At 43.8% G+C, this 27,848-nt stretch overlaps 1 protein-coding gene across 2 annotated transcripts; it reads right to left on the bottom strand.

Annotated features, from left to right (window-relative positions):
- On the bottom strand, positions 1-27,785 carry LOC106611868 (CCR4-NOT transcription complex subunit 6). Of its 2 annotated transcripts, none has more exons than XM_014212484.3 (12): positions 27,329-27,785; positions 26,461-26,585; positions 24,347-24,533; positions 24,016-24,101; positions 23,803-23,907; positions 23,653-23,721; positions 23,339-23,496; positions 23,016-23,170; positions 22,145-22,299; positions 5,127-5,360; positions 4,683-4,891; positions 1-3,348 (listed from the first exon to the last, which is right to left on the bottom strand). In XM_014212484.3, the coding sequence occupies exons 1-12, from the start codon at positions 27,340-27,342 to the stop codon at positions 3,112-3,114; spliced, it is 1,734 nt and encodes a 577-aa protein (XP_014067959.1). In that variant the 5' UTR covers positions 27,343-27,785; the 3' UTR covers positions 1-3,111. The 2 variants fall into 2 exon arrangements, with proteins under 2 accessions (XP_014067959.1, XP_014067960.1); XM_014212485.3 differs by having other exon boundaries at positions 27,443-27,785.
- Between the last annotated feature and the right edge of the window lie 63 nt (positions 27,786-27,848).

The raw sequence follows: 27,848 nt of genomic DNA, 5'->3' as shown, positions 1-27,848 counted from the left end.
TTTTAGAAAGGAAACATGATACATATTTTATTCACACTTTACAAAAAAGCTACTACAACAGTATCAGCAATTCAGGGTTATCAAACCAGACATTGGTTTCTGTTCAAAACAAATGGGGAAAGTAGGGACAGAAAACAGCTTTTAAACAAGGACATTAATATTTCAATCTTTCTCCTCTGTAAAAATTCATAAAATGCAAACTTTAGCACAGTGGCTTCAGTATCATATTTACTTTAAAAAGGTGATCATATTTTATTTAATTGACAAATCATTGTGGGATAGACAGGGCAACTATCATAAGTGTGCATCATTACATTTCCTGTTAAAAATGTGACAGTTGCAGCAGTGTCAGTCACCATTGACATATTTCATGTTTTGGTCCCGGTGATAAAACAGATAATAGCAACATGTCTGTGTGGGCCACCTGACAGCCTGCCCTACAGATGGTACCAGAGTGGCTGAAACCATACAGGGGCTTCAGTAGAGGGGTTAAAAAGACAGGACTAAAGGAATACACTTGACCGTTAAGGGGGCAAGACATGGGGCTGGGGGGGTTATAGGGGAACATGCTTTTGTAGATTCAGATTTCAGATCTGTGGTGGAGGCCGGGGCTGGGTCAAGAGAGGCTAGGTGGCTATGGGGATAGGGAACTATAAAGGGGTTCTAGAGTACAAGGAGGGTGCAAAACATTATGGAACTGAGGGGGCTTACAAGAGGTCTTCGCTTTGCCCCAGAAAAAAAACAAGACAAATATTCCATACCTGATTACTAGATCACTCACCCAGGAGGAGAGATACACACACACACACACACACACACACACACACACACACACACACACACACACACACACACACACACACACAGCTCATACAAAAAAAGAATATCCCTAACATAAGCCAAAAGCACATAAAATCTTCACAAATGTCTCGACAGTATTTAAAAAATAAAAAGAGGTTGTTCCGGCGTTCGCCGATTGTAAATAGTGCAAGACTACAAACTGCGACGGTGAGGCACAATGTTCCGGTTGAACAACAACGGAATTATGGGATAGTGGCGGTGTGATGTGAAATCCCTCTTAGGACAAATCTGAAATGACACCCTATTTCCCCATGTAGTACACTCTTGACCAGAGCCACACAGGACTGGTCAACAGTAGTGCACTAAAGGGACTAGGGTGCTATTGGTATCCACAAAGTGTCTCAGAGTAAGGATCAGTTTTGTCTTTTAGATTATAATGAATAATATGGACAGATCCTAGATCAGCACTCCTACTCGGAGGCTTTGTGGATACGGGCCCTGGTGTTACTATGGCCTGAACTGTGAATGGATGAATGGTAGGTTGGGTTGGTAGCAGGAAGGCTTATTAATAGAATGGGTTAGAAGCATCAGGAGGTTTAGTCAGTAGATCTATTTACAATCTGAGCAACATGCCCTCAAATCAAAACGACAGCAGGAAACCAATCAATACTGATACATCAAAACAGTTAATCTGGGGGGGGGGGGGGGGGCAAACACCGAGAACAACCCCTTACGTCTTTTGTACAAGCTGGTAATTTGAATTAATCTTAACATTTCCTGGATAAAAATGTAGTCATAGTTTACAATACAATCCTGTATTTTCCTCAAATCAGATCAGTACAAAAACCGCCAGAAAACAGGTCTTTAGTGGCTCATATACAATCATGTAAAGACTGAATCTACATTTATATTCTGTACAAACACTGGTGGAAAAACCCCACTGCTGTAGAGTACGGAATTTATGGCTGGGGGAAAGTCACTACTGGCCTCAAGAGACAGTGCTACAAGATCTGTGTGTGTGACCGTGAGAGGATTGCTGGTTTAAACTCCTGTAAATCAGCTAGTGACCTCCATCTGCTTAAAAAAATAAACTAAGTGAAATGTGTTGATAATTCCCCATCCCATTGCCTTGCCCCTCAGCCAAAACCCCATTCCCTATTACGAAAGGTGGTAACTGGTCCAAACGAAGTCATGAACAAGAAAATGGATGACCGTCGCGTATGCAAACAGGAGGTAATAGAGTGCAAAAGGGGATTGCCACTAATGACATGTTATGCAACTAAAATTATTAAATTTGGTTTCAGTCCAGAGAATTCAGATGTGTTTCTAGCACTATGTCTGACCGGCAAGCCGACAAACCTGCGGTAACTAGAGCTAAGTTTGTCACACGTGGGTCCAGACAAGTGTATTTGGTGGTTGCAGTAGTCCTAAAGGATAACAATACATCTAAAAACCTCAACAGTGAGTCTTAATGCACCAGTGGGGTTAGTTTCTATTGCACCACTTGGATAGGGAGACAATGGACTGAGTTCTATTAGTCAATGCAGAGGACTGGTAGCACCAGGTGAGCACCACAGTAGTGGACCCACAGAGAGATGGGCCCTGTAGCAGAGAGGAGCGCTACTCTCTCCTATGGGATGCTCCAGATATATGGTAGATATCTAAGTACCATCACATTGAGCCCAGGGGAGCAAAAAGCAAAGGCCCACCCCGAGCCTTGGCTGGTAGGGAGAGTGAGACAGACCAGTCTAACACTGTTTTTGCTGGTTTGAGATTGGTATAGGACAGACCATCAGCTCGAATTCTGAGAAGTGGTGTCCTTTCTCTCCTTGCCTCGTGAAGGGTGTCCACAGCTCTCAAGTGACACAGGGATTTTCTTGTGCCATTGTTCAAGACTGCACAGGTCATGTCAAAGTCAACAAGAGTCTGGTATTGCTAAAAATCTATCTCAATATCTATAATGGACCAAGGGGAAATTGGATGCTACCATCCTTTATCTGTTAAGGAGTTACAAAAGCATAATGGGTAAGAATGACAGGGGAGGGGGATCTAAAACACAAGATAATATAATGGACAGACAGGATTTACTTTAGCATTATCAAAATGAAAACAACATCAAGGAAAATAAAAAATATATATCTATAATAACAGAAATCCCTGTCGGCCAGACCTCACTGTATGGCTGATTCTTTTTTAAACAGGATGGTTGCCTGTCTTGTCTTCCTCCTTCAGTTTGAAGAAGAGAGGCGATGGAGGGAGAGGCTGAAGACCAAATTACAGCGCCCCCCTCCCCCCGGTGGTGTCTCACAACTACCTGCGGCCTCCAGGCAGGTGGACGCCGTTTACTTGGTTGTTGACCTGGCCCTGGGGCAGGGTGCTGGGCAGCAGCAGCTCCAGCTGGGTGAACAGGGAGAAGTGGTCAGAGGGGATGTGGGGGTGCGGGCAGCCGCTGATATTGTTCTCATGGAGCCAGTTGGAGTCCAGGGGACCCAGGATGCCCAACACGTTGAGCTGAGGCTTGGAGTAGAAGATGTAGTCAATCACACCCTGAGGAGAGAGAAAAGAGAGGGATGAGTGAGGAGCAGCCTCTGTTAGGGAAAATGTGTGCCGGGCAATTGTCAGACCCCATTTTAGTTTAACGGACAAATGAGATTTACTGGCAAGATCTAATGGAAACCCAAATAAATCCAGTCATGTGGCTAACGATGTTTTAGGAGTGCCCAGACCACATGTAAGTGACTGCAATGAATATTGATCAACACAAGCAGGAATAATAAACAATCCAAAAGGACAAACTTGCTACTCCACGTAACAGAAAGCCAACATGTCCAACGTGATTTGTACTAGCAGTTTAGACCCGAAACAGACTCAAGTTCACCGCACACTACCTTCTCAGACTGTTGGCTAACCTTAGGCCTAACAGAAAACAAATGTCAGGAGAGTTTCTAAACCCAGAGGGCCAACAGAACAATACTTCAGGGAACGCTGGCGAAGCAGACCAGGCCAAGGTCTTGGGTTTGAGAAGTCAATAAAGGTTAAAAATTCCTTCTTAGGTTGTCAATTTGCTCGATTTCCAAAGGCACAACCTAAATTGGAGCTAATGTCTTAAATTTAACATGTTATTTCTCCAACCTTGTGAAAGTGACAAATTGACGTGCCTTTGATTTGACGGCCTGCACGTGTGCAGATCGGCTGAGATGACCATTAGACACGATGAAATGTTAATGTGCATGAGCTTAGCTAGCCAATGCCGCCATGACATTGCCTACACGTGTGATCAGGGATTTTTATTGGAGTAGCAGTTTCTACACATCTTCATAACAAAATATAATTGATGTACAGGAAAAGATAACTAAATTTAACTCTTCTTTAATGGACATTTATGTACAAACAACTCCCTGCAGGCATACAGCCATGTCTGTCAACCTCTTTGGTGCGGGCTGGTACCAGTTGATTCAACGTTGCAAGTTTGACCTCAAAACAGGCAGGTAGACTGAGTAAACTACAGAGATTATGCAATTGGAAAGACCTGCACCAACCTCCATACAATGTGATTTAAGCCATTTTATTTTAACTTATTTAAAAAAAAAAAAAAAATTAAATCAGGATGTATTCTGCCAGACATTGTCCAGCAATGTCGGATTTTTATGCATTTTTGGGCCAAAAGCAGGCAATTATTTTTCTGTACACAATGTCAGATTAGATGAAACCTTTACAAAGCAGGTGTATGTTGCAGTAAAGACTGACAGTGGGAGATAGGTCAATTTTAATGTCAGAAAAACGAGATTCTGACTAATCAGGACTAGATCAAACAGCAACCTGTAATATGTCAAGAGAAGGCCTCCGAGAGTGCTTCAGATGTGCTTGAGCGCCTCCCTCACCTTGAAGTCGAAGGTGTAGTTGGTGTAAGGCATCAGGCTGTCCTCGTAGGCGCTCTTCAGCTTGAAGCCGTGGGTGATCCTCGAGTTGGACGTGGAGTTTCCGTTCTTGCCGTTGCAGTTAAAGTTGGTGAGGCTGTCGAGGTAGCGCAGCTCCTTGAAGTCCTTGTGGGTGCAGTCCACTCCACCTTGACTCAGGTACTCCACCACACCTGGGGAGAGACGGTAGGGATTTACATGGGTCCTGTTCAATATGGGGGGGAACGAGCCAACTAAACATCCAATAAGACAGATGTTCATTTTCCATTGCCCTACTGAACACAAGCGAGGTGGACAAGTGTCTTTATTACTTCATTCACAGTAACCATCACCTAACAGGCAGCTAGTGTGCCCATCACTACACTGCTTGCTTGTACCTTTCGCTTCCTTTCTAACTCAGTCACTCACCAGAGTCTGGTAGAGAGTTGAGGTCAGCACAAAGCACTAGAGGGATGCTGTTGGTCTCCCCAGAGACAGAGGAGAGTTTGAGGCTGCGCGTGGCCTTGTCCACGATGTTTTTCACCTCAGACAGGAACATCATGGTCTGAACCAGCTTGACGTCAGAGTACTCCGGGTCCCAGTGCATGTGGGCATTGGCCACCAGTAGGAGCTGTTTCTCCATGCCGTGCAGAGACTTCCCCGCTGGAGAGGAGAGAGAGAAGTTTGGGGTTTACTTTAAAGGTAAAGCACAGCCAAGGAAAACTTAAGCCAGGAAAGCGCAGCAGTCACTCCCCTTTTGAAGTTCTAGGATTGAAGTAAAGGAGTTGTGGTACACACTGGGCCAGATTAAGAAAATCACAGGCCCCGGGCTTTGGCTACTTGGACAATGACAAACAGATCAATCTGGTCTTGAATTCAAACAATAGCCCAGGCCAATGAAGCGACAGTGTAAAATATTTTAGTTCATTGATTACACATACAGTGCATTTGGAAATAAGTCACAGCCCCTTGACTTTCTACCACATTGTTAAAGTTGTTTTTTAAAACCTCAATCTACACACAATATCCCATAATGACAAAGCTAAAACCTGATTAGAAACGTTTGCAAATGTATTAAAAATAAAAAGCAGAAATACCTTTAAGTATTCAGACCCTTTGCTATGATACTCAAATCAAAATTATATTTTTCACATGGGTCGAATACAGATGTAGACCTTAGAGGTCGACTGATTATGATTTTTCAACACCGATACGGATTATTGGAGGACCCAAAAAAGCGGATACCGATTAAAAAAAAAAAAAAATACGATTTTTATATACAAATATTCATGACAATTACAATACATCAATAAAAATCAATTTAGTCTCAAATAAAACATGTTCAATTTGGTTTAAATAATGCAAAAACAAAGATTTGGAGAAGAAAGTAAAAGTGCAATAAGTACCATGTAAAAAAGCTAACGTTTAAGTTCCTTGCTCAGAACATGAGAACATATGAAAGCTGGTGGTTCCTTTTAACATGAGTCTTCAATATTCCCAGGTAAGAAGTTTTAGGCTGTAGTTATTATAGGACTATTTCTCTATAACATTTGTATTTCATAGACCTTTGACTATTGGACGTTCTAATAACATGAATTTCTTTTAACTAAATATGCAGGTTTAAAAAAATATATACTTCTGTGTATTGATTTTAAGAAAGGCATTGATGTTTATGGTTAGGTACATTCGTGCAATGATTGTCCTTTTTTCGCAAATGCGCTTTTGTTAAATCACCCCCCTTTTGGCGAAGTTGGCTGTTTTTGTTAGGAATAAATAGTCTTCACACAGTTTGCAACGAGCCAGGCAGCCCAAAGTGCTGCATATACCCTGACTGTTGCACAGAACGCAAGACAAGTGACAATTTCCCTAGTTAAAAGAAATTCATGTTAGCAGGCAATATTAACTAAATATGCAGGTTTAAAAATATATACTTGTGTATTGATTAAGAAAGTCGATGTTTATAGTTAGGTACACATTGGTGCAACGACAGTGCTTTTTTCGCGAATGTGTTTGTTAAATCACTCGTTGGCGAAGTAGCCTGTGATTCAATGATAAATTAACAGGCACCGCATCGATTATATGCAACACAGGACAAGCTAGATAAACTAGTAATATCAACCAGTAATATCAACCATGTGTAGTTAACTAGTGATTGTTAAGATTGATAGTTTTTTATAAGATAGGTTTAATGCTAGCTAGCACCTTACCTTGGCTCCTTGCTGCACTCGCATAACAGGTAGTCTGCCACGCAGTCTCCTCGTGGAGTGCAATGTAATCGGCCATGATCGGTCTCCAAAAATGCAGATTGTTAAGAAAACTTGAAAAATCGGCCCTAATTAAAATCGGCCATTCCGATTAATTGGTCGACCTCTAGACCTTAGTGAAATGCTTACTTAAAATTAACGTTACGGGCTTGTATCATTTTACAATTTTTTACTTAATACTTTTTCTTAAGTGCATTGTTGGTTAAAGAGCAGCAGAAAAATAACTGTGGCGAGGCTATATACAGGGGGAATCGGTACAGAGTCAAAGAGCGGGGGGAACAGGTTTGTCGAGGTAATATGTACATGTAGGTGGAGTTCAAGTGACTATGCATAAATAACCAGAGAGTAGCAGCAGCGTAAATGAGGGGGTGAGGTGGGGACGACAACGCAAATAATCTGGGAAGCCATTTGATAAACTGTTCAAGTGTCCTATGGCTCTGGCGAGGAAGCTGTTAAGCCTTTTGGACCAGACCAAGCAAGCGGTACCGCTTGCCGTGCGGTAGCAGAGAGAACAGTCTGACTAGGGAAGCTGGAGGCTGACAATTCCTAAGGCCTTCCTCTGACACCGCCTGGTATAGAGGTCCTGGAAGCTTGGCCCCAGTGATGTACTGGGCCGTACGCACTACCCTCAGTAGTGCCTTGCGGTCAGAGGCCGAGCAGTTGCCATACCAGGCAGTGATGTAACCAGTCAGGATGCTCTCAATGGTGCAGCTGTAGAACCATTTGAGGATGTGAGGACCCATGCCAAATCTTTTCAGTCTCCTGAGGGGGAAATAGGTTTTGTCATGCCCACTTAAGTCTGTTTTGACCATGATAGTTCATTGGTGATGTAGACAAGGAACTTGAATCTCTCAACCTGCTCCACTACAGCCCCGTCGATGAGAATGCAGACGAGCTCTGTCCTCCTTTTCCTGTAGTGTGTAATCATCTCCTTTGTCTTGATCACGTTGAGGGAGAGGTTGTTATCCTGGCACCACACGGCCAGGTCTCTGACCTTCTCATCATTGTCAGTGATCAGGCCTACCACTTGTGTCGTCGGAAAAGTTGGTGTTGGAGTAGTGCCTGGCCATGCAGTCATGGGTGAACAGGGAGTACAGGAGGGGACTGAGCACGGACCCCTGAGAGGCCCTCGTGTTGAGGATCAGATTTTTACGAATCCAAAATGGTGTAGCAGTCAGACTTGTTTGTCTTGTCCCATGTAAATCGTCGGTCTCATCATTTTTATTCAGTATATATTTTAATCTCACTTTCCACCTACGATCTAAATATACTTTCCTGGAACCCACCCCACCCAATGAGGTACAGATCTGCTATTTTTATACGTTATAACTGGAACCTCCATCAGAAGCTAGCCAGCTAACTAGCTGTTAGCGGTCTTCACCTTCAGCTCGGTCAATACCTGCCAGTTTGCACAGCGCGATATTGGACTGCTTTTCTCCACCACATCACCGGATTCCTGCCGCAAGCTCTGGGCTATTACACCGAATAATCGCAGCGTGCTAGCTGGTTAACGCCTCTGTCCTGAGGCAAGCCTCAGTTAGCCTTGAGCTAGGCCCATCTTCCGGCTAGCCGAAGAGGTATACCCGCTAATTCGTGTGCTAGAATACCTCTTTTGCCAATTGGCCTGGACCCTTTATTGCCAACATGGAGCCCTGCCAACCCATCACGACTGGTCTGCTGACGTAATGGTCCGATGTGGTTTCAACAGGCTGTTGCGTTGTCACCGAAGACTGCTAGCCCCAGCCCGCAAGCTTTCTGAACGCCGTGGCTCCGGCTTGCCTCGCAACGTAGCGACTACCGGACTCGCCTATTGCTGCTCATTGGACCCTAGGATCACTCGGCTACACATGCCTTTCTCTAATGTCAATATGCCTTGTCTTCTGCTATTACGGTTAGTTTTATTTCACTATAGAGCCCCTAGTCCAGCTGAACATGCCTTAGATAGCTCTTTTGTCACACCCCACACATGGATAGACCTCACCTGGCTTAGCTGGTGTCTCCAGAGATGCAAGCTCTCTCATCGTCACTCAATGCCTAGGTTGACCCCCACTGTACTCACATCCTACCATACCCTTGTCTGTAGATTATGCCCTTAATATATTCTATCAGGCCCAGAAACCGGCCCCTTTTATTTTCTGTCCCCAACACACTAGACGACCAGTTCTTATAGCCTTTAGCCGTACCCTTATCCTACTTCTCTGTTGATGTAGAGGTTAACCCAGGCCCTGTAGCCCCCAGCATCACACCCATTACCCAGGCGCTCCCATTTGTTGACATCTGTAACCGTAAAAGCCTTGGTTTCAGGCATGTTAGCATCAGAAGCCTCCTCCCTAAATGTATTTTATTCACTGCTGTAGCACACTCCGCTAACCCTGATGGCCTAGCCGTGTCTGACTCCTGGCTTAGGAAGGCCACCAAAAATTCTGAAACTTCCATCCCCAACAACATTTTCTGTCAAGATAAAACTGCCAAAGGGGACAGAGTTGCTATCTACTGCAGAGATAGCCTGCAGAGTTCTGTCATACTATCCAGGTCTGTGCGCAAACAGTTTGAGCTTCTACTTTTAAAAATCCACCTTTCCAGAAATAAGTCTCCCTGTTGCCACTTGTTAGGCCCCCCTCAGCCCCCAGCTGTGCCCTGGACAACTTATGTGAGTTGATTGCCCTCATCGATCTTCAGAGTCAGTACTGTTAGGTGACCTAAACTGGGATATGCTTAACTTGTTATGGATAGGGGGCAGTATTTTCACGGCCGGATAAAAAAACAACCCCCATTTAATCTGATTATTACTCCTGCCCAGAAACTAGAATATGCATATAATTATTAGCTTTGGATAGAAAACACTAAAGTTTCTAAAACTGTTTGAATGGTGTCTGTGAGTATAACAGAACTCATTTGGCAGGCAAAACCCTGAGACATTTTCTGACAGGAAGTGGATACCTGATGTGTTGTATTACCTTTAAACCTATGCCATTGAAAAACACAGGGGCTGAGGAATATTTTGGCACTTCCTATTGCTTCCACTAGATGTCACCAGCCTTTACAAAGTGTTTTGAGTCTTCTGGAGGGAGATCTGACCGAACAAGAGCCATGGAACGATGATGGCCCATTAGACACCTGGCGCGCGAGTTCATGTTGGGTACCCTCGTTCCAATACGTTATAAAAGAGAATGCATTCGTCCACCTTGAATATTATTCATGTTCTGGTTAAAAAAGGCCCTAATGATTTATGCTATACAACGTTTGACATGTTTGAACGAACGTAAATATATTTTTCCCCTCGTTCATGACGAGAAGTCCGGCTGGTTTAGATCATGTGCTAACAAGACGGAGATTTTTGGACATAAATGATGAGCTTTTTTGAACAAAACTACATTCGTTATGGACCTGTGATACCTGGAAGTGACATCTGATGAAGAGAATCAAAGGTAATGGATTATTTACATAGTATTTTCGATTTTAGATCTCCCCAACATGACGTCTAGTCTGTATCGCAACGCGTATTTTTCTGGGCGCAGTGCTCAGATTATTGCAAAGTGTGATTTCCCAGTAAGGTTATTTTTAAATCTGGCAAGTTGATTGCGTTCAAGAGAAGTAAATATATCATTCTTTAAATGACAATATAATATTTTACCAATGTTTTCTAATTTTAATTATTTAATTTGTGACGCTGACTTGACTGCCGGTTATTGGAGGGAAACGATTTCCTCAACATCAATGCCATAGTAAAACGCTGTTTTTGGATATAAATATGAACTTGATAGAACTAAAAATGCATGCATTGTCTAACATAATGTCCTAGGAGTGTCATCTGATGGAGATTGTAAAAGGTTAGTGCATCATTTTAGCTGGTTTTATGGTTTTGGTGACCCTGTCTTTGAATTGACAAAACATTACACACAACTCTTGTAAATGTACTGTCCTAACATACTCTAAATTTATGCTTTCGCCGTAAAACCTTTTTGAAATCGTAAAACGTGGTTAGATTAAGGAGATGTTTATCTTTCAAAGGGTGTAAAATAGTTGTATGTTTGAAAAATTTGAATTTTGACATTTATTTGGATTCAAATTTGCCGCTCTTGAAATGCACCTGCTGTTGATGGAGTGCACCACGGGTGGGACGCTTGCGTCCCACCTAGCCCATAGAGGTTAACACCCCGGCCATCCTACAATCTAAACTAGATGCTCTCAATCTCACAAATTATCAAGGAACCTACCAGGTACAACCTGAAATACATACTGACAAACTTGCCCTCTAAATATACCTCCGCTGTCTTCAACCAGGATCTCAGCGATCACTGCCTCATCGCCTGCGTCGGTAAGGGGCCCGCGGTCAAACGACCACCCCTCATCACTGTCAAACGCTCCCTAAAACACTTCAGCGAGCAGGCCATTCTAATTGACCTGGCCTGGGTATCCTGGAAGGATATTGACCTCATTCCGTCAGTAGAGGATGCCTGGTTGTTCTTTAAAAGTGCTTTCCTCACCATCTTAAATAAGCATGCCCCCATTAAAAAAAATATATGTAGAACTAAGAAAAGATATAGCCCTTGGTTCACTCCAGGTTTGACTGCCCTTGACCAGCACAACATCCTGTGGCGTATTGCATTAGCATCGAATAGCCCTCGCGATATGCAACTTTTCAGGGAAGTCAAAAACCAATATACACAGTCGGGAAAGCTAAGGCTAGCATTTTCAAAAAAGAAATTAGCATCCTGTAGCACTAATTCCAAAAAGTTTTGGGACACCATAAAGTCCATGGAGAATAAGAGCACCTCCTCCCAGCTGCCCACTGCACTGAGGCTAGGAAATACTGACACCACCGATAAATCTACAATAATCGAGAATTTCAAAAAGCATTTTTCTACAGCTGGCCATGCTTTCCACCTGGCTACCCCGGCCAACAGCTCTGCACCCCCCGCAGTACCTTGCCCAAGCCCCCCCGCTTCTCCTTCATCCAAACCCCGGATCCCGACAAATTGCTGCAACCCCTATTACAAGCCTGTTGGACCTCTCGTATCATCTGAGATCCCCAAAGATTGGAAAGCTGCCGCAGTCATCCCCCTCTTCAAAGGGGGAGACACTAGACCCAAACTGTTACAGACCTATATCCATCCTGCCATGCCTTTCTAAAATCTCCTGGACAGTCTGTGGTGCAACGTGGCGTTGGTGGATGGAGCGAGACATGATGTCCCAGATGTGCTCAATTGGATTCAGGTCTGGGGAACGGGCGGGCCAGTCCATAGCATCAATGCCTTCCTCTTGCAGGAACTGCTGAGACACTCCAGCCACATGAGGTCTTGCATTAGGAGGAACCCAGGGCCAACCGCACCAGCATATGGTCTCACAAGGGGTCTGAGGATCTTATCTCGGTACCTAATGGCAGTCAGGCTACCTCTGGCGAGCACATGGAGGGCTGTGCGGCCCCCCCCAAAGAAATGCCACCCCACACCATGACTGACCCACCGCCAAACCGGTCATGCTGGAGGATGTTGCAGGCAGCAGAACGTTCTCCACGGCGTCTCCAGACTCTGTCACGTGCTCAGTGTGAACCTGCTTTCATCTGTGAAGAGCACAGGGCGCCAGTGGCGAATCTGCCAATCTTGGTGTTCTCTGGCAAATGCCAAATGTCCTGCACGGTGTTGGGCTGTAAGCACAACCCCCACCTGTGGACGTCAGGCCCTCATACCACCCTCATGGAGTCTGTTTCTGACCTTTTAAGCAGACACATGCACATTTGTGGCCTGCTGGAGGTCATTTTGCAGGGCTCTGGCAGTGCTCCTCCTGCTCCTCCTTGCACAAAGGCGGAGGTAGCGGTCCTGCTGCTGGGTTGTTGCCCTCCTACGGCCTCCTCCACGTCTTCTGATGTACTGGCCTGTCTCCTGGTAGGGCCTCCATGCTCTGGACACTACGCTGACAGACACAGCAAACCTTCTTGCCACAGCTCGCATTGATGTGCCATCCTGGATGACCTGCACTACTACCTGATCCACTTGTGTGGGTTGTAGACTCCGTCTCATGCTACCACTAGAGTGAAAGCACCGCCAGCATTCAAAAGTGACCAAAACATCAGCCAGGAAGCATAGGAACTGAGAAGTGGTCTGTGGTCCCCACCTGCAGAACCACTCCTTTATTGGGGGTGTCTTGCTAATTGCCTATAATTTCCACCTGTTGTCTATTCCATTTGCACACAGCATGCGAAATTTATTGTCAATCAGTGTTGCTTCCTAAGTGGACAGTTTGATTTCACAGAAGTGTGATTGACTTGGAGTTACATTGTGTTGTTTAAGTGTTCCCTTTATTTTTTTGAGCAGTGTATATCAATGATGTCGCTCATGCTGCTGGTGATTCTCTGATGCACCTCTACGCAGACGACACCATTCTGTATACATATGGCCCTTCTTTGGACACTGTGCTAACAAACCTCCAAACGAGCTTCAAGGCTTTACAACGCTCCTTCCATGGCCTCCAACTGCTCTTAAAATGCTAGTAAAACATTATGCATGCTCCTCAACCGATTGCTGCCTGCACCTGCATCACTACTCTGGACGGTTCTGACTTAAATATTTGTAGTTATCCACATATTTTAGGTGTCTGGTTAGACTGTAAACTCTCCTTCCAGACTCACTTTAAGCATCTCCATTCCAAAATCCAATCTAGAATCAGCTTCCAATTTCACAACAAAGCCTCCTTCACTCATGCTGCCAAACATACCTTCGTAAAATTGACCATCCTACCGATCCTCGACGTTGTCATTTACAAAATAGCCTCCAACACTGTACTCAGCAAACTGAATGTAGTTTATCACAGTGCCATCCGTTTTGTCACCGAAGCCCCATATACTACCCACCACTGTGACCTGTATGCTCTCATTGGCTGGTCCTCACTACATATTCGTCGCCAAACCCACTGGCTCCAGCAAAGACTGGCTCCAGGTCAAGTCTTTGCTAGGTAAAGCCACGCCTTCTCAGCTCACTGGTCACCATAGCAACACCCACCAATAGCACGCGCTCCAGCAGGTATATTTCACTGGTCATCCCAAAGCCAACACTTACTTTGGCCGCCTTTCCTTCCAGTTCTCTGCTGCCAATGACGAACAAATTGCAAAAATCTGAAGCTGGAGTCTTATATCTCCCTCACAAACTAAGCATTAGTTGTCAGAGCAGCTTACCGATCACTGAACCTGTACACAGCACACCCAACTCTCATCCCCATATTGTTATTCATGTTCTCACCACCATCACTCCAGTGTTAATTCTAAATTGTAATTATTTCACCACTATGGCCTATTTATTGCCTTACCTCCCTAACCTTACTACATTTGCACACACTGTAAATAGATTTGCCTATTGTGTTTGACTGTACGCTTGTTTATCCCATGTGTAACTTGTTTTTGTTGCACTGCTTTGCTTCGTCTTGGCCAGGTCACAGTTGTAAATGAGAACTTGTTCTCAACTGGCTTACCTGGTTAAATAAAGGTGAAGAAAAGTGTTACCTACCCTTACTTCCTGCCCGTCAGGAAGTCCAGGATCCAGTTGGAGGGAGGCGTTTCGTCCCAGGGTCATTAGCTTAGTGATGCGCTTTGAGGGCAGTATAGTGTTGAACACTGAGCTGTAGTCAATGAACGTCATTCTGATGTAGGTGTTCCCTTTGTCCACGTGGAAAAGGACAGTGTTGAGCGCAATAGAGCTTGCATCATCTGTGGATCTGTTGGGGGCGGTATACAAATTGGAGTGGGTCTACGGTTTCTGGGATATGGTGATGTGAGCCATGACCAGCTGTTCAAAGCATTTCAAAGCATTTCATGGCTACAGACGTGAGTGCTACGGGTCAGTAGTCATTTAGGCAGGGACAGGGATTATGGTGGTCTGCATGAAACATGTTGGTATTACAGACTCAGTGAGGGACCAACTTGGCAGTTGGTCAGCGCATCTTTTTAAAGGCCAGCTACGAAAAACGTGATCAAAGTCATCCGGGACAGCTGATGCTCTCATGCATGCTTCAGTGTTCCTTGCCTTGAAGCGAGCACAAGGAATTTAGCTCGTCTGGTAGGCTCGCTGCTGGGTTGCTCTTGGTAGTCTAATAGTTTGAATCGTACTACACCGGCTTGCAATCTTAATCTTGTATTGACGCTTGGCCTGTTTGATGGTATGTCAGAGGGCTTGGCGGGATTTCTTATAAGCGGCTGGGTTAGAGTCACGCTCCTTGAAAACGGTAGCTCTACCCTTTAGCTTAGTGCGGATGTTGCGTGTAATCCATGGCTTCTGGATGGGGTATGTAAATACGGTCACTTTGGGCCGATGTCGTCGATGCACTTATTGATGTGGCGTACTCAATACCGTCGGAAGAATCCCAGAACATATTCCTGTCTGTGCTAGCAAAAAGTTGTGTAGCTTAGCATCTGTGTCATCTGACCACCTCTTTATTGACCGAGTCACTGCCAATTCGTGCTTTAGTTTTTGCTTGTAACAGGAGGATAGAATTGCCAAATGGAGGGTGAGGGAGAGCTTTTGTACTAGAGGTCGACCGATTAATTAGGGACGATTTCAAGTTTTCATAATCGGAAATCGGTATTTTTGGACACCGATTTGGCCGTTTTTTTGTTACCTTTATTTAACTAGGCAAGTCAGTTAAGAACATTCTTATTTTCAATGGCGGCCTAGGAACGGTGGGTTAACTGCCTTGTTCAGGGGCAGAACGACAGATTTTTACCTTGTCAGTTCGGGGATTTGTTTTTTGCAACCTTCCGGTTACTAGTCCAACGCTCTAACTACCTGCCTTACTTTGCAATCCACGAGGAGCCTGCAGGGCAGGCTGACTACCTGTTACGCGAGGGCAGCAAGAAGCCAAGGTAAGTTCCTAGCTAGCATTAAACTTATAAAAATCAATCTTCACATAATTATTAGTTAACTACACATGGTTGATGATATTACTAGTTTATCTAGCGTGTCCTGCGTTGCATATCTGTGGGACACGCTAGCCTTCCCTGTGGCTCAGTTGGTAGAACATGGCGTTTGCAACGCCAGGGTTGTGGGTTCGATTCCCACGGGGGGCCAGTACGAAAAACAAACAAAAAAAAAAAATGTATGAAATGAAATGTATGTATTCACTACTGTAAGTCGCTCTGGATAAGAGCATCTGCTCATCGAATCACAGCTGACTTTGCCAAACGGGTGATGATTTAGCACTGTCGTTGCACCAAACCTAACCATAAACATCAATTCCTATCTTTAAAATCAATACACAAGTATATATTTTTAAACCTGCATATTTAGTTAATATTGCCTGCTAACATGAATTTCTTATAATTAGGGAAATTGTGTCACTTCTCTTGCGTTAAGTGCAGCAGTTTGGGCCACCTGGCTCGTTGCGAACTTAGTGAAGTCCATTTATTCCTAACAAAGACCGTCATTAATTTGCCAGAATGGTACATAATTATGACATAACATTGAAGGTTGTACAATGTAACAGCAATATTTAGACTTAGGGATGCCACCCGTTAGATAAAATACGGAACGGTTCCGTATTTCACTGAAAGAATAAACGTTCTGTTTTCTAATATATAGTTTCCGGATTTGACCATATTAATGACCAAAGGCTCGTATTTGTGTGTTAATATGTTATAATTAAGTCTATGATTTGATAGAGCAGTCTGAGCGACGGTAGGCAGCAGCAGACTCGTAAGCATTCATTCAAAGAGCACTTTCATGCGTTTGCCAGCAGCTCTTCGCAATGCTTCAGGCATTGCGCTGTTTATGACTTTAAGCCTATCAACTCCCGAGATTAGGCTTGTGTAACCGATGTGAAATGGCTAGCTAGTTAGCGGGGTGCGCGCTAATAGCGTTTCAAACGTCACTTGCTCTGAGACTTGGAGTAGTTGTTCCCCTTGCTCTGCAAGGGCCGTGGCTTTTGTGGAGCGATGGGTAATGACGCTTCGAGGGTGGCTGTTGTCGATGTGTTCCTGGTTCGAGCCCAGGTAGGGGCGAGGAGAGGGACGGAAGCTATACTGTTACACTGGCAATACTAAAATGCCTATAAGAACATCCAATAGTCAAAGGTATATGAAATACAAATGGTATAGAGAGAAATAGTCCTATAATAACCTCAACCTAAAACTTCTTACCTGGGAATATTGAAGACCATGTTAAAAGGAACCACCAGCTTTCATATGTTCTGAGCAAGGAACTTAAACGTTAGCTTTTTTACATAGTACATATTGCACTTTTACTTTCTTCTCCAAATCTTAGTTTTTGCATTATTTAAACCAAATTGAACATGTTTCATTATTTATTTGAGGTTAAATGGATTTGATTGATGTATTATATTAAGTTAAAATAAGTGTACATTCAGTATTGCAATTGTCATTAGTACAAAAAAAAAAAAAAAAAAAAAAAAATTAAACATTCATTATTTATTTATTTTAAAAAGCCGATTAATCGGTATCAGCTTTTTTGTCTTTACAATAAAATCGGTATCGGCGTTGAAAAATCATAATCGGTCGACCTCTATTTTGTACACATCTGTGTGTGGAGATGTGTTGCACATTTAACATGCTGGTAGTAATTAGGTAAAACTGATTTAAGTTTCTCGGCATTAAAGTCCCAGGGCACTAGGAACGCCACCTCTGGATGAGCGTTTTCCTGTTTGCTTATGGCCTTACACAGCGCGAGTGCGGACTTAGTGCCAGCATCGGTTTGTGGTGGTAAATAGACAGCTATGAAAATAATTTGATAAACTCTTTGTAAATAGTGTGGTCTACAGCTTATGAGATACACTACCTCAAGCAAGCAAAACCTTGAGAGTTCCTTAATATTAGATTTCGTGCACCAGCTGTTCACAAATATACACAGACCGCCACCCCTTGTCTTACCAGAGGCAGCTGTTCTATATATTGCCGATGCAGTGTAAAGCCCGCCAGCTGTATTTTATCCATGTCGTCGTTCAGCCATGACTCGGTGAAACATAAGATACAGTTAATGTCCCGTTGGTAGGATATTCGTGATTGTAGCGCGTCTATTTTGTTATCCAATGAATGTACGTTGGCTAATAGGACTGATGGTAGAGGCAGATTACCCGCTCTACGTCTCCTCCTGCCAAAGACGGAGATGAGGGCCTTGTCGGGTGTCTGAAGTAAATCCTTTGCATTCGACACGTTAGAAACATTTGTCCAGTAAGTACTCGCTGTCCTGATATCCAGAAGCTCTTTTCGGTCATAAGAGATGGTGGCAGAAACATGTACAAAATGTTACAAATAACACGAAAACACTAAACTGGTTAAGAGACCGTAAAAACGGCAGCCATCTCCTCCAGCGCCACATGATTTGGAAAGGTACACCTGTCTATGTAAGGTCCCATAGTTGACAGTGCATGTCAGAGCAAAACTCAAGCCATGAGGTCAAAGTAATTGAACGTAGACCACCGAGAAGGGTACCAAAAAAATGTCTGCAGCATTTAAGGTCCCCAAGAACACAGTGGCCTCCATTCTTAAAATGGTAGAAGTTTGGAACGACAAAGACTCTTCCTAGAGCTGGCCGCCTAGCCAAACTGAGCAGTTGGGGGACAAGGGCTCAGTGAAAGGCACGACAGCCTGCTTGGAGTTTGCCAAAAGGCACCCAAAGGACCTGCATACAGTGAGGGAAAAAAGTATTTGATCCCCTGCTGATTTTGTACGTTTGCCCACTGACAAAGAAATTATCAATCTATTATTATAATGGTAGGTTTATTTGAACAGTGAGAGAAAGAATAACAACAAAAACATGTCAAAAATGTTATAAATTGATTTGCATTTTCATGAGGGAAATAAGTATTTGACCCCCTCTCAATCAGAAAGACTTCTGGCTCCCAGGTGTCTATTATACAGGTAACATTTACATTACATTTTAGTCATTTAGCAGACGCTCTTATCCAGAGCGACTTACAGTAGTGAATGCATACATTTCATTAAAAAAAAATTTTTTTCCTGTGCTGGCCCCCCGTGGGAATCGAACCCACAACCCTGGTGTTGCAAACACCATGCTCTACCAACTGAGCTACAGGGAAGGCAAACGAGCTGAGATTAGGAGCACACTCTTAAAGAGAGTGGTTCTAATATCAGCTTGTTACCTGTATAAAAAAGACACCTGTCCACAGAAGCAATCAATCAGATTCCAAACTCTCCATGGCCAAGACCAAAGAGCTCTCCAAGGATGTCAGGGACAAGATTGTAGACCTACACAAGGCTGGAATGGGCTACAAGACCATCGCCAAGCAGCTTGGTGAGAAGGTGACAACAGTTGGTGCGATTATTCGCAAATGGAAGAAACACAAAAGAACTGTCAATCTCCCTCGACCTGGGGCTCCATGCAAGATCTCACCTCGTGGAGTTGCAATGATCATGAGAAAGGTGAGGAATCTGCCCAGAAATACACGGGAGGAAATTGCCAATGATTTCAAGGCAGCTGGGACCATAGTCACCAAGAAAACAATTGGTAACACACTACGCCGTGAAGGACTGAAATCCTGCAGCGCCTGCAAGGTCCCCATGCTCAAGAAAGCACATATACATGCCCGTCTGAAGTTTGCCAATGAACATCTGAATGATTCAGAGGACAACTGGGTGAAAGTGTTGTGGTCAGATGAAACCAAAATGGAGCTCTTTGGCATCAACTCAACTCGCCGTGTTTGGAGGAGGAGGAATGATGCCTATGACCCCAAGAACACCATCCCCACCGTCAAACATGGAGGTGGAAACATTATGCTTTGGGGGTGTTTTTCTGCTAAGGGGACAGGACAACTTCACCGCATCAAAGGGACGATGGATGGGGCCATGTACCGTCAAATCTTGGGTGAGAACCTCCTTCCCTCAGCCAGGGCATTGAAAATGGGTTGTGGAAGGGTTATCCCTCCTGAGATGTTGGCCACCAGGTTTGCACACTACAAGAAACGTCTGACCTCTGATTGCCAACAAGGTTTTTGCCACCAAGTACTAAGTCATGTTTGCAGAGGGGTCAAATACTTATTTCCCTGAGGAAAGTCATATTGCATGTTCAAGAATGTGCTGGTTCTCATACCGCGGCTGCCATTTCAATGGCATTTGAGAAAATGTTTGAAACTTGGAAAATCCCACAAAAAGTACACTGTGAATCGTGATAATGCACGTAACATGACAAAGGCTTTGGAAGAATGCGTAGTCGCCAGTTTGCCATGCATGGCACACACGCTGCAACTAGCTGTGAACGAAGGTGTTTTGGTGCCCAATGCAGCATATCTGACAGTGGCAACAGGTAGGAAGATAGTGGGTCATTTTAAAACACTCACCGCTAGCATACAGCCACCTGCAAGCAATACAGGAGCAGCTTGGAGTGAAAATTAAAAGGCTTAATAAAGATGTTTCCACCAGATGGAACAGTCCTATTTACATGGAGAGCCTGCTGGAACAAAAATGGGTGCACGCTGCCGACTAGGAGTTACCTGCAACAATCAGTACAAACCAGTGGACTCTGAAAACATGAACACACTCCTAGCTCCATTCGAACAACTGACCCGAGAAATAAGTTCTTCAACTGCGTCTGCAGCAGACGCAATACCCTCTCATGGCATTGAAACGCCTGCGCAACAAAATTGCAGACAGAGACCTTGGGGTTAAAACTTTCAAACGTACTCTACTAGACGCTGTGAACAAGTGATTCAGTGGCATTCTGAGCCTCTTTACTGTGTCGCCACCATGCTCGATGCTAGGTACAAGGACCGCTACTTCGACGCAGACAAGAAACAGGGTTACTGTGAAATGTTAGACAAGATGGAAACGGACACAGTAACAGCACACACCCAAGAAGAGGACCCACGATTGAAGAGGCCATGGACAGACAGGGCTGAAACTTCACTGTTTGACATATATGACGAAATCCTGGTTGTCAGTGAAAGAAATAAGTTTTGTTTATGTTTTACTGGTAATGGGGACATACGTAAACGGCAACAAAATAACTTTTTGGTCAGTGTCAGACGTATTTTCATTTTCTGTTACTACATCGGCCAACATTTGCCAAAGTTGACCTACGCCTAATGATCCTTTGGAATGCAAGAATAAAGCAATATGTTGTATTAAATGTACTACTGTTATACCCCCCCCCCCCCATTATTTGCAGATACTAGGATACCTGAGAACCTACTATTCCCAGGAAAGATGCACTTGGATACTGGAGAAGTAAGAAGCACCGTTTCTCCCATCCTAGCTAAAGCTGCACGCATCTTGGTTCTCCCTGTACTAGTGTGGCCAGTGAGCACCTTTTCAGTGCTGCGTCACACATTGTAGACGAAAAAGAGATTCTCGTGACAAAGCCGAGCAGGTCCTCTTTGTGAAGGAAAATATCCCCCAAATGTTAAAATTGTAAATGAGTGGTCATATTGTAACCCAGGCATCTAGAGTCACTGGAAAAATGTTTACTAAGCCCAATGGATTTTCTGTTCATGCAGGCATAGGTCAAGATTTCCATTTAATTTAAAACAAAGCAAGTATTTAAAAAAAAAAAAAATACTAATATTTCCTAAATGAAAGACCAGATGTGATGTAAATTTGCTTTCATTTTTCTAATCAAGTCAGTTGAGTACATTTGAAAAGCTTAAGTGGAGCCATTTATAGCAGTTTATGACAGGCGAGTCATTTTGCCAAGGATTTAAAGCTAAAATGATTAACTGCATTTTAGTTTAAACCAATATTTATTTCAAAGCATTTAAGTTTCTCCATACGGTCAGGACGGGATAGTAGGGAGAGCCACCAACAACAACCATCTTTGTAACGCAGGGCAGCTAAAATATTTGTCTGTTGTGCGATAAAATACATTCATGGATGTGTAATTTTCTAATTTAAGTTAAACAACTTGTTCCTAACTGAACAAATTAACATATGACACCGTTTCAACTGTACGAGAACGCTTAAAAGGCTGCTAAAATGTAAAATATCTTTTTTGGAGGGGGGGGGATTGGAATCGGCCTAAAATGTCATATCGGTGCATCCCTATTTATACTTGTTCAGTCTTATGAACTCCAAAGGAGTAAGAACCAGATGAAGACGCAGGTGCTAGGTGTGGGGTCTAGGGTGAGATAAAGGACAGGGCCACGGGCAGGGTCTAGGGTGAGAAATAGGACAGGGCCACGGCTAGGTGTGGGGTCTTGGGTGAGAAATAGGACAGGGCCATAAGTACTCACAGGATTCCTCCATCATCTCCTTGCGGACCTCCAGCAGTACGGCCACTCCGATGTTGTCCTTGGTCATGACCCTGTTGAGCATGGCCTCAGAACCCTCCGAGTTAGCCATGGCTAGCTGGTTAAACTCCACCGTGTGTTTCTGCACCACGCTGAACCTGAGAGAGGGAGGACAGAGCAAGAAATAGAGAGAAGCAAGGGTGGACAGGGAGAGAAGCAGGGAGAGGTGTTATAAAAGTCTGTCACTAACCAGGTTTCCATCCAACCTTTATGCAAGTAAACTAAGTCAGATAGAAAGTCATGAAATGCCTGACGGAAACAGCACATTTGTCAGATAAACTTTCCAAATGAAGACAAGGAAGGATCTTTGTGTTTAAAATGAATTAAATATTGATAACCATCACATTGAAGTAAACTTGGGAGTCAGGCGATGATGTTTTGTCCTCCCACTACAACTTGGAAAAGCATGCAGGTTATTAGGCTACAGATTAAACTAACTTCAGGGTGGTGAATGTGCACGGTGATGAGCTTGATGTTCCTCTCCAATAAATATCAAAGGTGTTATTCTGGTGACATGATCGATGCTTGGCTGCTGTTTGACAAATAAATTGCTCTTATCCATAATATTCTCATGTAGGTAGCCAACCCATCCCATCTGAAAAACTGTTGGCTACAGGGCATGTGTCAAGACCAGAGAGGGCACATTCACTATATAACAACCATAAGCGGAGATGAAAATACAATGGAAACCCATGTAACTAGTAATTTTTTATATTCAAATGAAAATCTGTTGCCAGTTGTATGGATACATAGCTATTGAGCATTGTGGTCAGGGGGAAAAAAGATGCATTGCCAGAACTTCAGTTGCACTCACTTTTCTGTCCTGTAGAATACTGCGCACCCGTCCACATGTTTGCGGTCTGACTCATGCATGGTTCTGGCTCGAGACTTGGGGCTGAAGAAGCCCTCATAGCCCTGCTCCTTCAGCTCTGGCAGGAAGTACTGGTAGTACTGCTCCGTCTCTACTTCCTGTTGAAAACAAAGCAATAACATGAGTGGACAGATATGACTGAATGCACCCATAACATGTACCAGGGAAATCCAGTGTGTGCACTCCGGGCAATCAGTTACATGAATTGATCAGAAAGAAACCAAAAGGACAGAAGACGTTTAGCCCTGGTTGAGGTAAACATGTACCTGTAGGCTGATGATGTCAGCGCTGCAGTTCATGATCTCCTGCATGATGGACTTCTTCCTGTACTCCCAGTTGAGGGCCCAGGAGGGGCAGTAGCCGTAGAGCTGGCGTGTGGCATACTTATCACACAGCACGTTGTAGCACATAACAGAAAACAATGCTGAGAGGGAGGAACAGGGAGAGAAATAGGATATAGCATCTTATTCACCTTAATGCTTTTTTTCTCCTCATTTATACTTATATTGAACTCTGTTTTTTTGTGATAGGCTGTGTGCTGGGGTACTGTGTGTACAGGGACTGTCTGCTGGCTTCTCACCAGAAGGCCTTGTCTGGTCAGGCTCCTGGAGTGCGATCCACGACCGGGACGGGGGCTGCTCTGTGGGGGCTGGGGAAACGGTTGTCCACCTTAGCCATTGGTACTTTATTTTTTATAATATTAAAAACGGTGTTTGAGAGGCAGACTTACTGCATTTTATTGAACCTGCCAGATTGTCCAGCAGGTAGTTGAGCAGTTTCCTGGTGCCATCATGCTCCTGGTACAAGCTCATGATTTCTTGTGCAAGTGGGTTTCCTGTTAGGAGTGAAGAACACAATGTTGAATGACATCAAATAAATGCCACGGGATCAACAATGGGGTCTCTAGGACAGAATTGTTACCAAGACAATAAGCCACACTCACCTTTCAACCCCAGTGTTTGTAACTGAAACAGTTTCCCCAATTCAAATGGCAGAACCCGCAACTGGTTGTTATTTAAAAGCAGTTCCCTGTTGAGGGCGGACACATGGAAACGCAAGTGTCAGAGACTAGCCCCCCTGACAATACAGCCCCTTCCTCAACCTTCCCATAAACAATAAACACATTGACCAGTCATCAATACAGGCAAAAGCAAATCTTCTGTGAACCAAACAGGCTTTTTAAAATGGGAAAATGGTTACTTTCAGCACCAACCAGTTACAAGCCCAGTTTAGAACAAAGTGAATCGTGGGAATCATGGTTCCCAGCGAATCACCTGAGAGACACCATGTTGCCGAGCTCTGCTGGCAGGCTCCTGATCTTATTGGACGATAGATCCAGGTACAACAGGTTGTGTAGTTTGGCAATGTCGGGTGGGATACGTGACAGACAGTTGTCAGCGATGTGTAGGGCAGTGAGGTGGGTCAGAGTCCACAGAGACGGGCTCAGGCTCCTGACATTACCTGGAGACAGAAATGTGGAGGGGGAAACCGGTAGATAAAATACACTGGTGAGTCAGGTCTCTGTGTGATGGCTTTCTATGCAAAGCAGATACAGGTTGACTTCTACCCAATTTGAATGGACATACAGTGCCTTGCGAAAGTATTCGGCCCCCTTGAACTTTGACCTTTTGCCACATTTCAGGCTTCAAACATAAAGATATAAAACTGTATTTTTTTGTGAAGAATCAACAACAAGTGGGACACAATTATGAAGTGGAATGAAATTTATTGGATATTTCAAACTTTTTTTAACAAATAAACTGAAAAATTGGCCGTGCAAAATGATTCAGCCCCTTTACTTTCAGTGCAGCAAACTCTCCAGAAGTTCAGTGAGAATCACTGAATGATCCAATGTTGACCTAAATGACTAATTATGATAAATAGAATCCACCTGTGTGTAATCAAGTCTCCGTATAAATGCACCTGCTCTGTGATAGTCTCAGAGGTCCGTTTACAGCGCAGAGAGCATCATGAAGAACAAGGAACACACCAGGCAGGTCCGAGATACTGTTGTGGAGAAGTTAAAAGCCTGATTTGGATACAAAAAGATTTCCCAAGCTTTAAACATCCCAAGGAGCACTGTGCAAGCGATAATATTGAAATGGAAGGAGTATCAGACCACTGCAAATTTACGAAGACCCGGCCGTCCCTCTAAACTTTCAGCTCATAGAAGGAGAAGACTGATCAGAGATGCAGCCAAGAGGCCCGTGATCACTCTGGATGAACTGCAGAGATCTACAGCTGAGGTGGGAGACTCTGTCCATAGGACAACAATCAGTCGTATACTGCACAAATCTGGCCTTTATGGAAGAGTGGCAAGAAGAAAGCCATTTCTTAAAGATATCCATAAAAAGTGTCATTTAAAGTTTGCTACTAGCCACCTGGGAGACACACCAAACATGTGGAAGAAGGTGCTCTGGTCAGATGAAACCAAAATCGAACTTTTTGGCAACAATGCAAAACGTTATGTTTGGCGTAAAAGCAACACAGCTCATCACCCTGAACACACCATCCCCACTGTCAAACATGGTGGTGGCAGCATCATGGTTTGGGCCTGCTTTTCTTCAGCAGGGGCAGCGAAGATGGTTACAATTGATGGGAAGATGGAGCCAAATACAGGACCATTCTGGAAGAAAACCTGATGGAGTCTGCAAAAGACCTGAGACTGGGACGGAGATTTGTCTTCCAACAAGACAATGATCCAAAACATAAAGCAAAATCTACAATGGAATGGTTCACAAATAAACATATCCAGGTGTTAGAATGGCCAAGTCAAAGTCCAGACCTGAATCCAATCGAGAATCTGTGGAAAGAACTGAAAACTGCTGTTCAAACGCTCTCCATCCAACCTCACTGAGCTCGAGCTGTTTTGCAAGGAGGAATGGGCAAAAATGTCAGTCTCTCGATGTGCAAAACTGATAGACATACCCCAAGCGACTTACAGCTGTAATCGCAGCAAAAGGTGGCGCTACAAAGTATTAACTTAAGGGGGCTGAATAATTTTGCACGCCCAATTTCAGTTTTTTATTTGTTAAAAAAGTTTGAAATATCCAATAAATTTCGTTCCACTTCATGATTGTGTCCCACTTGTTGTTGATTCTTCACAAAAAATTACAGTTTTATATCTTTATGTTTGAAGCCTGAAATGTGGCAAAAGGTCAAAGTTCAAGGGGGCCGAATACTTTAGCAAGGCACTGTAAGTAAACACTCATGCTGGACTTCCTGGTCGAGACAAAATACAGGGCTATAATAGAGGCCCTTATCCTCTAACGATGACTAGAATGCTGGTCACTTTACAAAAAAGGTTGAGAGAAACTGGCCTAGACTATCCCCAGGTGAGTCCTAATACGAGAGCAGCACCCCTTCACAGCCTCCGGGCCGTGCTCACCAGTGATTTCCAGCTCAGGCCAGTAAGACTTCTTTCCATTGGCTGCCTCCTCAGTTGACATGATGGTGTACATCCGCCTGGGGTCTGGCGGGTCATATTTTTCTTTGGGCATTCCTGCTGTAACACTGTGTAGAAAAAGTTTAGTTACTATGAACATTATCTACTGATAAAATACATGTCAAACACTTTGAGGTACGCATTGGCCAAAGCTGCCATTTTTTATGAATGACTTCACTAGTGCTACTTTACAAACATGCACAGGCCGGCCATTCAGGACATCCTTGTAACTTTTCAAGAGGATGTCACTTGAGTTTGACAACTTCTGGAAATGAGGCTCAAGAACGATGTCGCTATTATTGGCTGGCAGATAATTATTTCTGAAATTAGTAACTCAGTTACAATGTCATGAGAATGTATTGCATTACAGATTACCACCCAGTGATTTCAGTGAAGTTGTATTTATGTAATACTCATGGCATGACATAACAGTTAAGTTAACTAGCTACACACCAGGCCGCACAAAGCAATAACCACAATCACCAGCTAATTATAACAAATTGGCTGTCTAGCTAGCTAATTGAGCGGCACGTTGAAGGCATAAAGTCAGGAAAACAATAGCTAACTGGCCTAACATGTTAGCTAGGGGCTAGCTAGCAAGTTAGCCAACGGTCATTAATACCGAATAACTTCGCGAGAATGATAGTTAGTTAACCAATGAATTAAGATAACGTTCGCGTAATTATTTTATAACTGACCATAACACATTAGCAAGGCTGAATGAGCAAAAGCAAACGTTAACTAGCTAACTCACTTGTTATGGCTAACTAGCAAACCCCCGCTGAAAGCTAGATAAACACATTTTCCTAACCTGTCCGACTTCATATAGCTAGGTAAGGTAATTTCCACGCAGTAGTAATTTGAAACATGAGTTGTAGATCTGTCTCATCCAAATAAACTCGTCGCCTGTGTTGATAATCTTTACCTGCAAACGCATACCAACTCGCGAGGACGTGTGCGTGCTCTTTTGTTTCTACTTGCTTCACTCGTTTCCGCTGCTGTATCACAGGGAGAAAACAAGCATCATGGCGACTGTCAGGATTTTTTTTTCCTTCTCTACGGTGACAACGCTTGATGCTATTGGCTGGCTTTTGGACGGACCGCACCATCTGTGGTTGAACATTTATGGACCAAACGCAACTTCTGGGGTGTGTTCAAGAATCAACAGCTGTTAATCAAACTGCAATGATATCACATGGCTCTGAACTTATGAGGTGAAACATTCATTGGTCGTTATAATGAGCAAATCATGGCCACTGTAATCCAACACCTAATGAAGGGGTGGGCTGAGCTATACACTAAACTATGCTCTTCATACACTTGTTTCTTCC

Source organism: Salmo salar, chromosome 09 (assembly GCF_965601325.2).
Source record: "Salmo salar chromosome 09, fSalSal1, whole genome shotgun sequence".
NCBI classification, from domain to species: Eukaryota; Metazoa; Chordata; class Actinopteri; order Salmoniformes; family Salmonidae; genus Salmo; species Salmo salar.
This window is presented reverse-complemented; position numbering and strand designations above follow the sequence as displayed.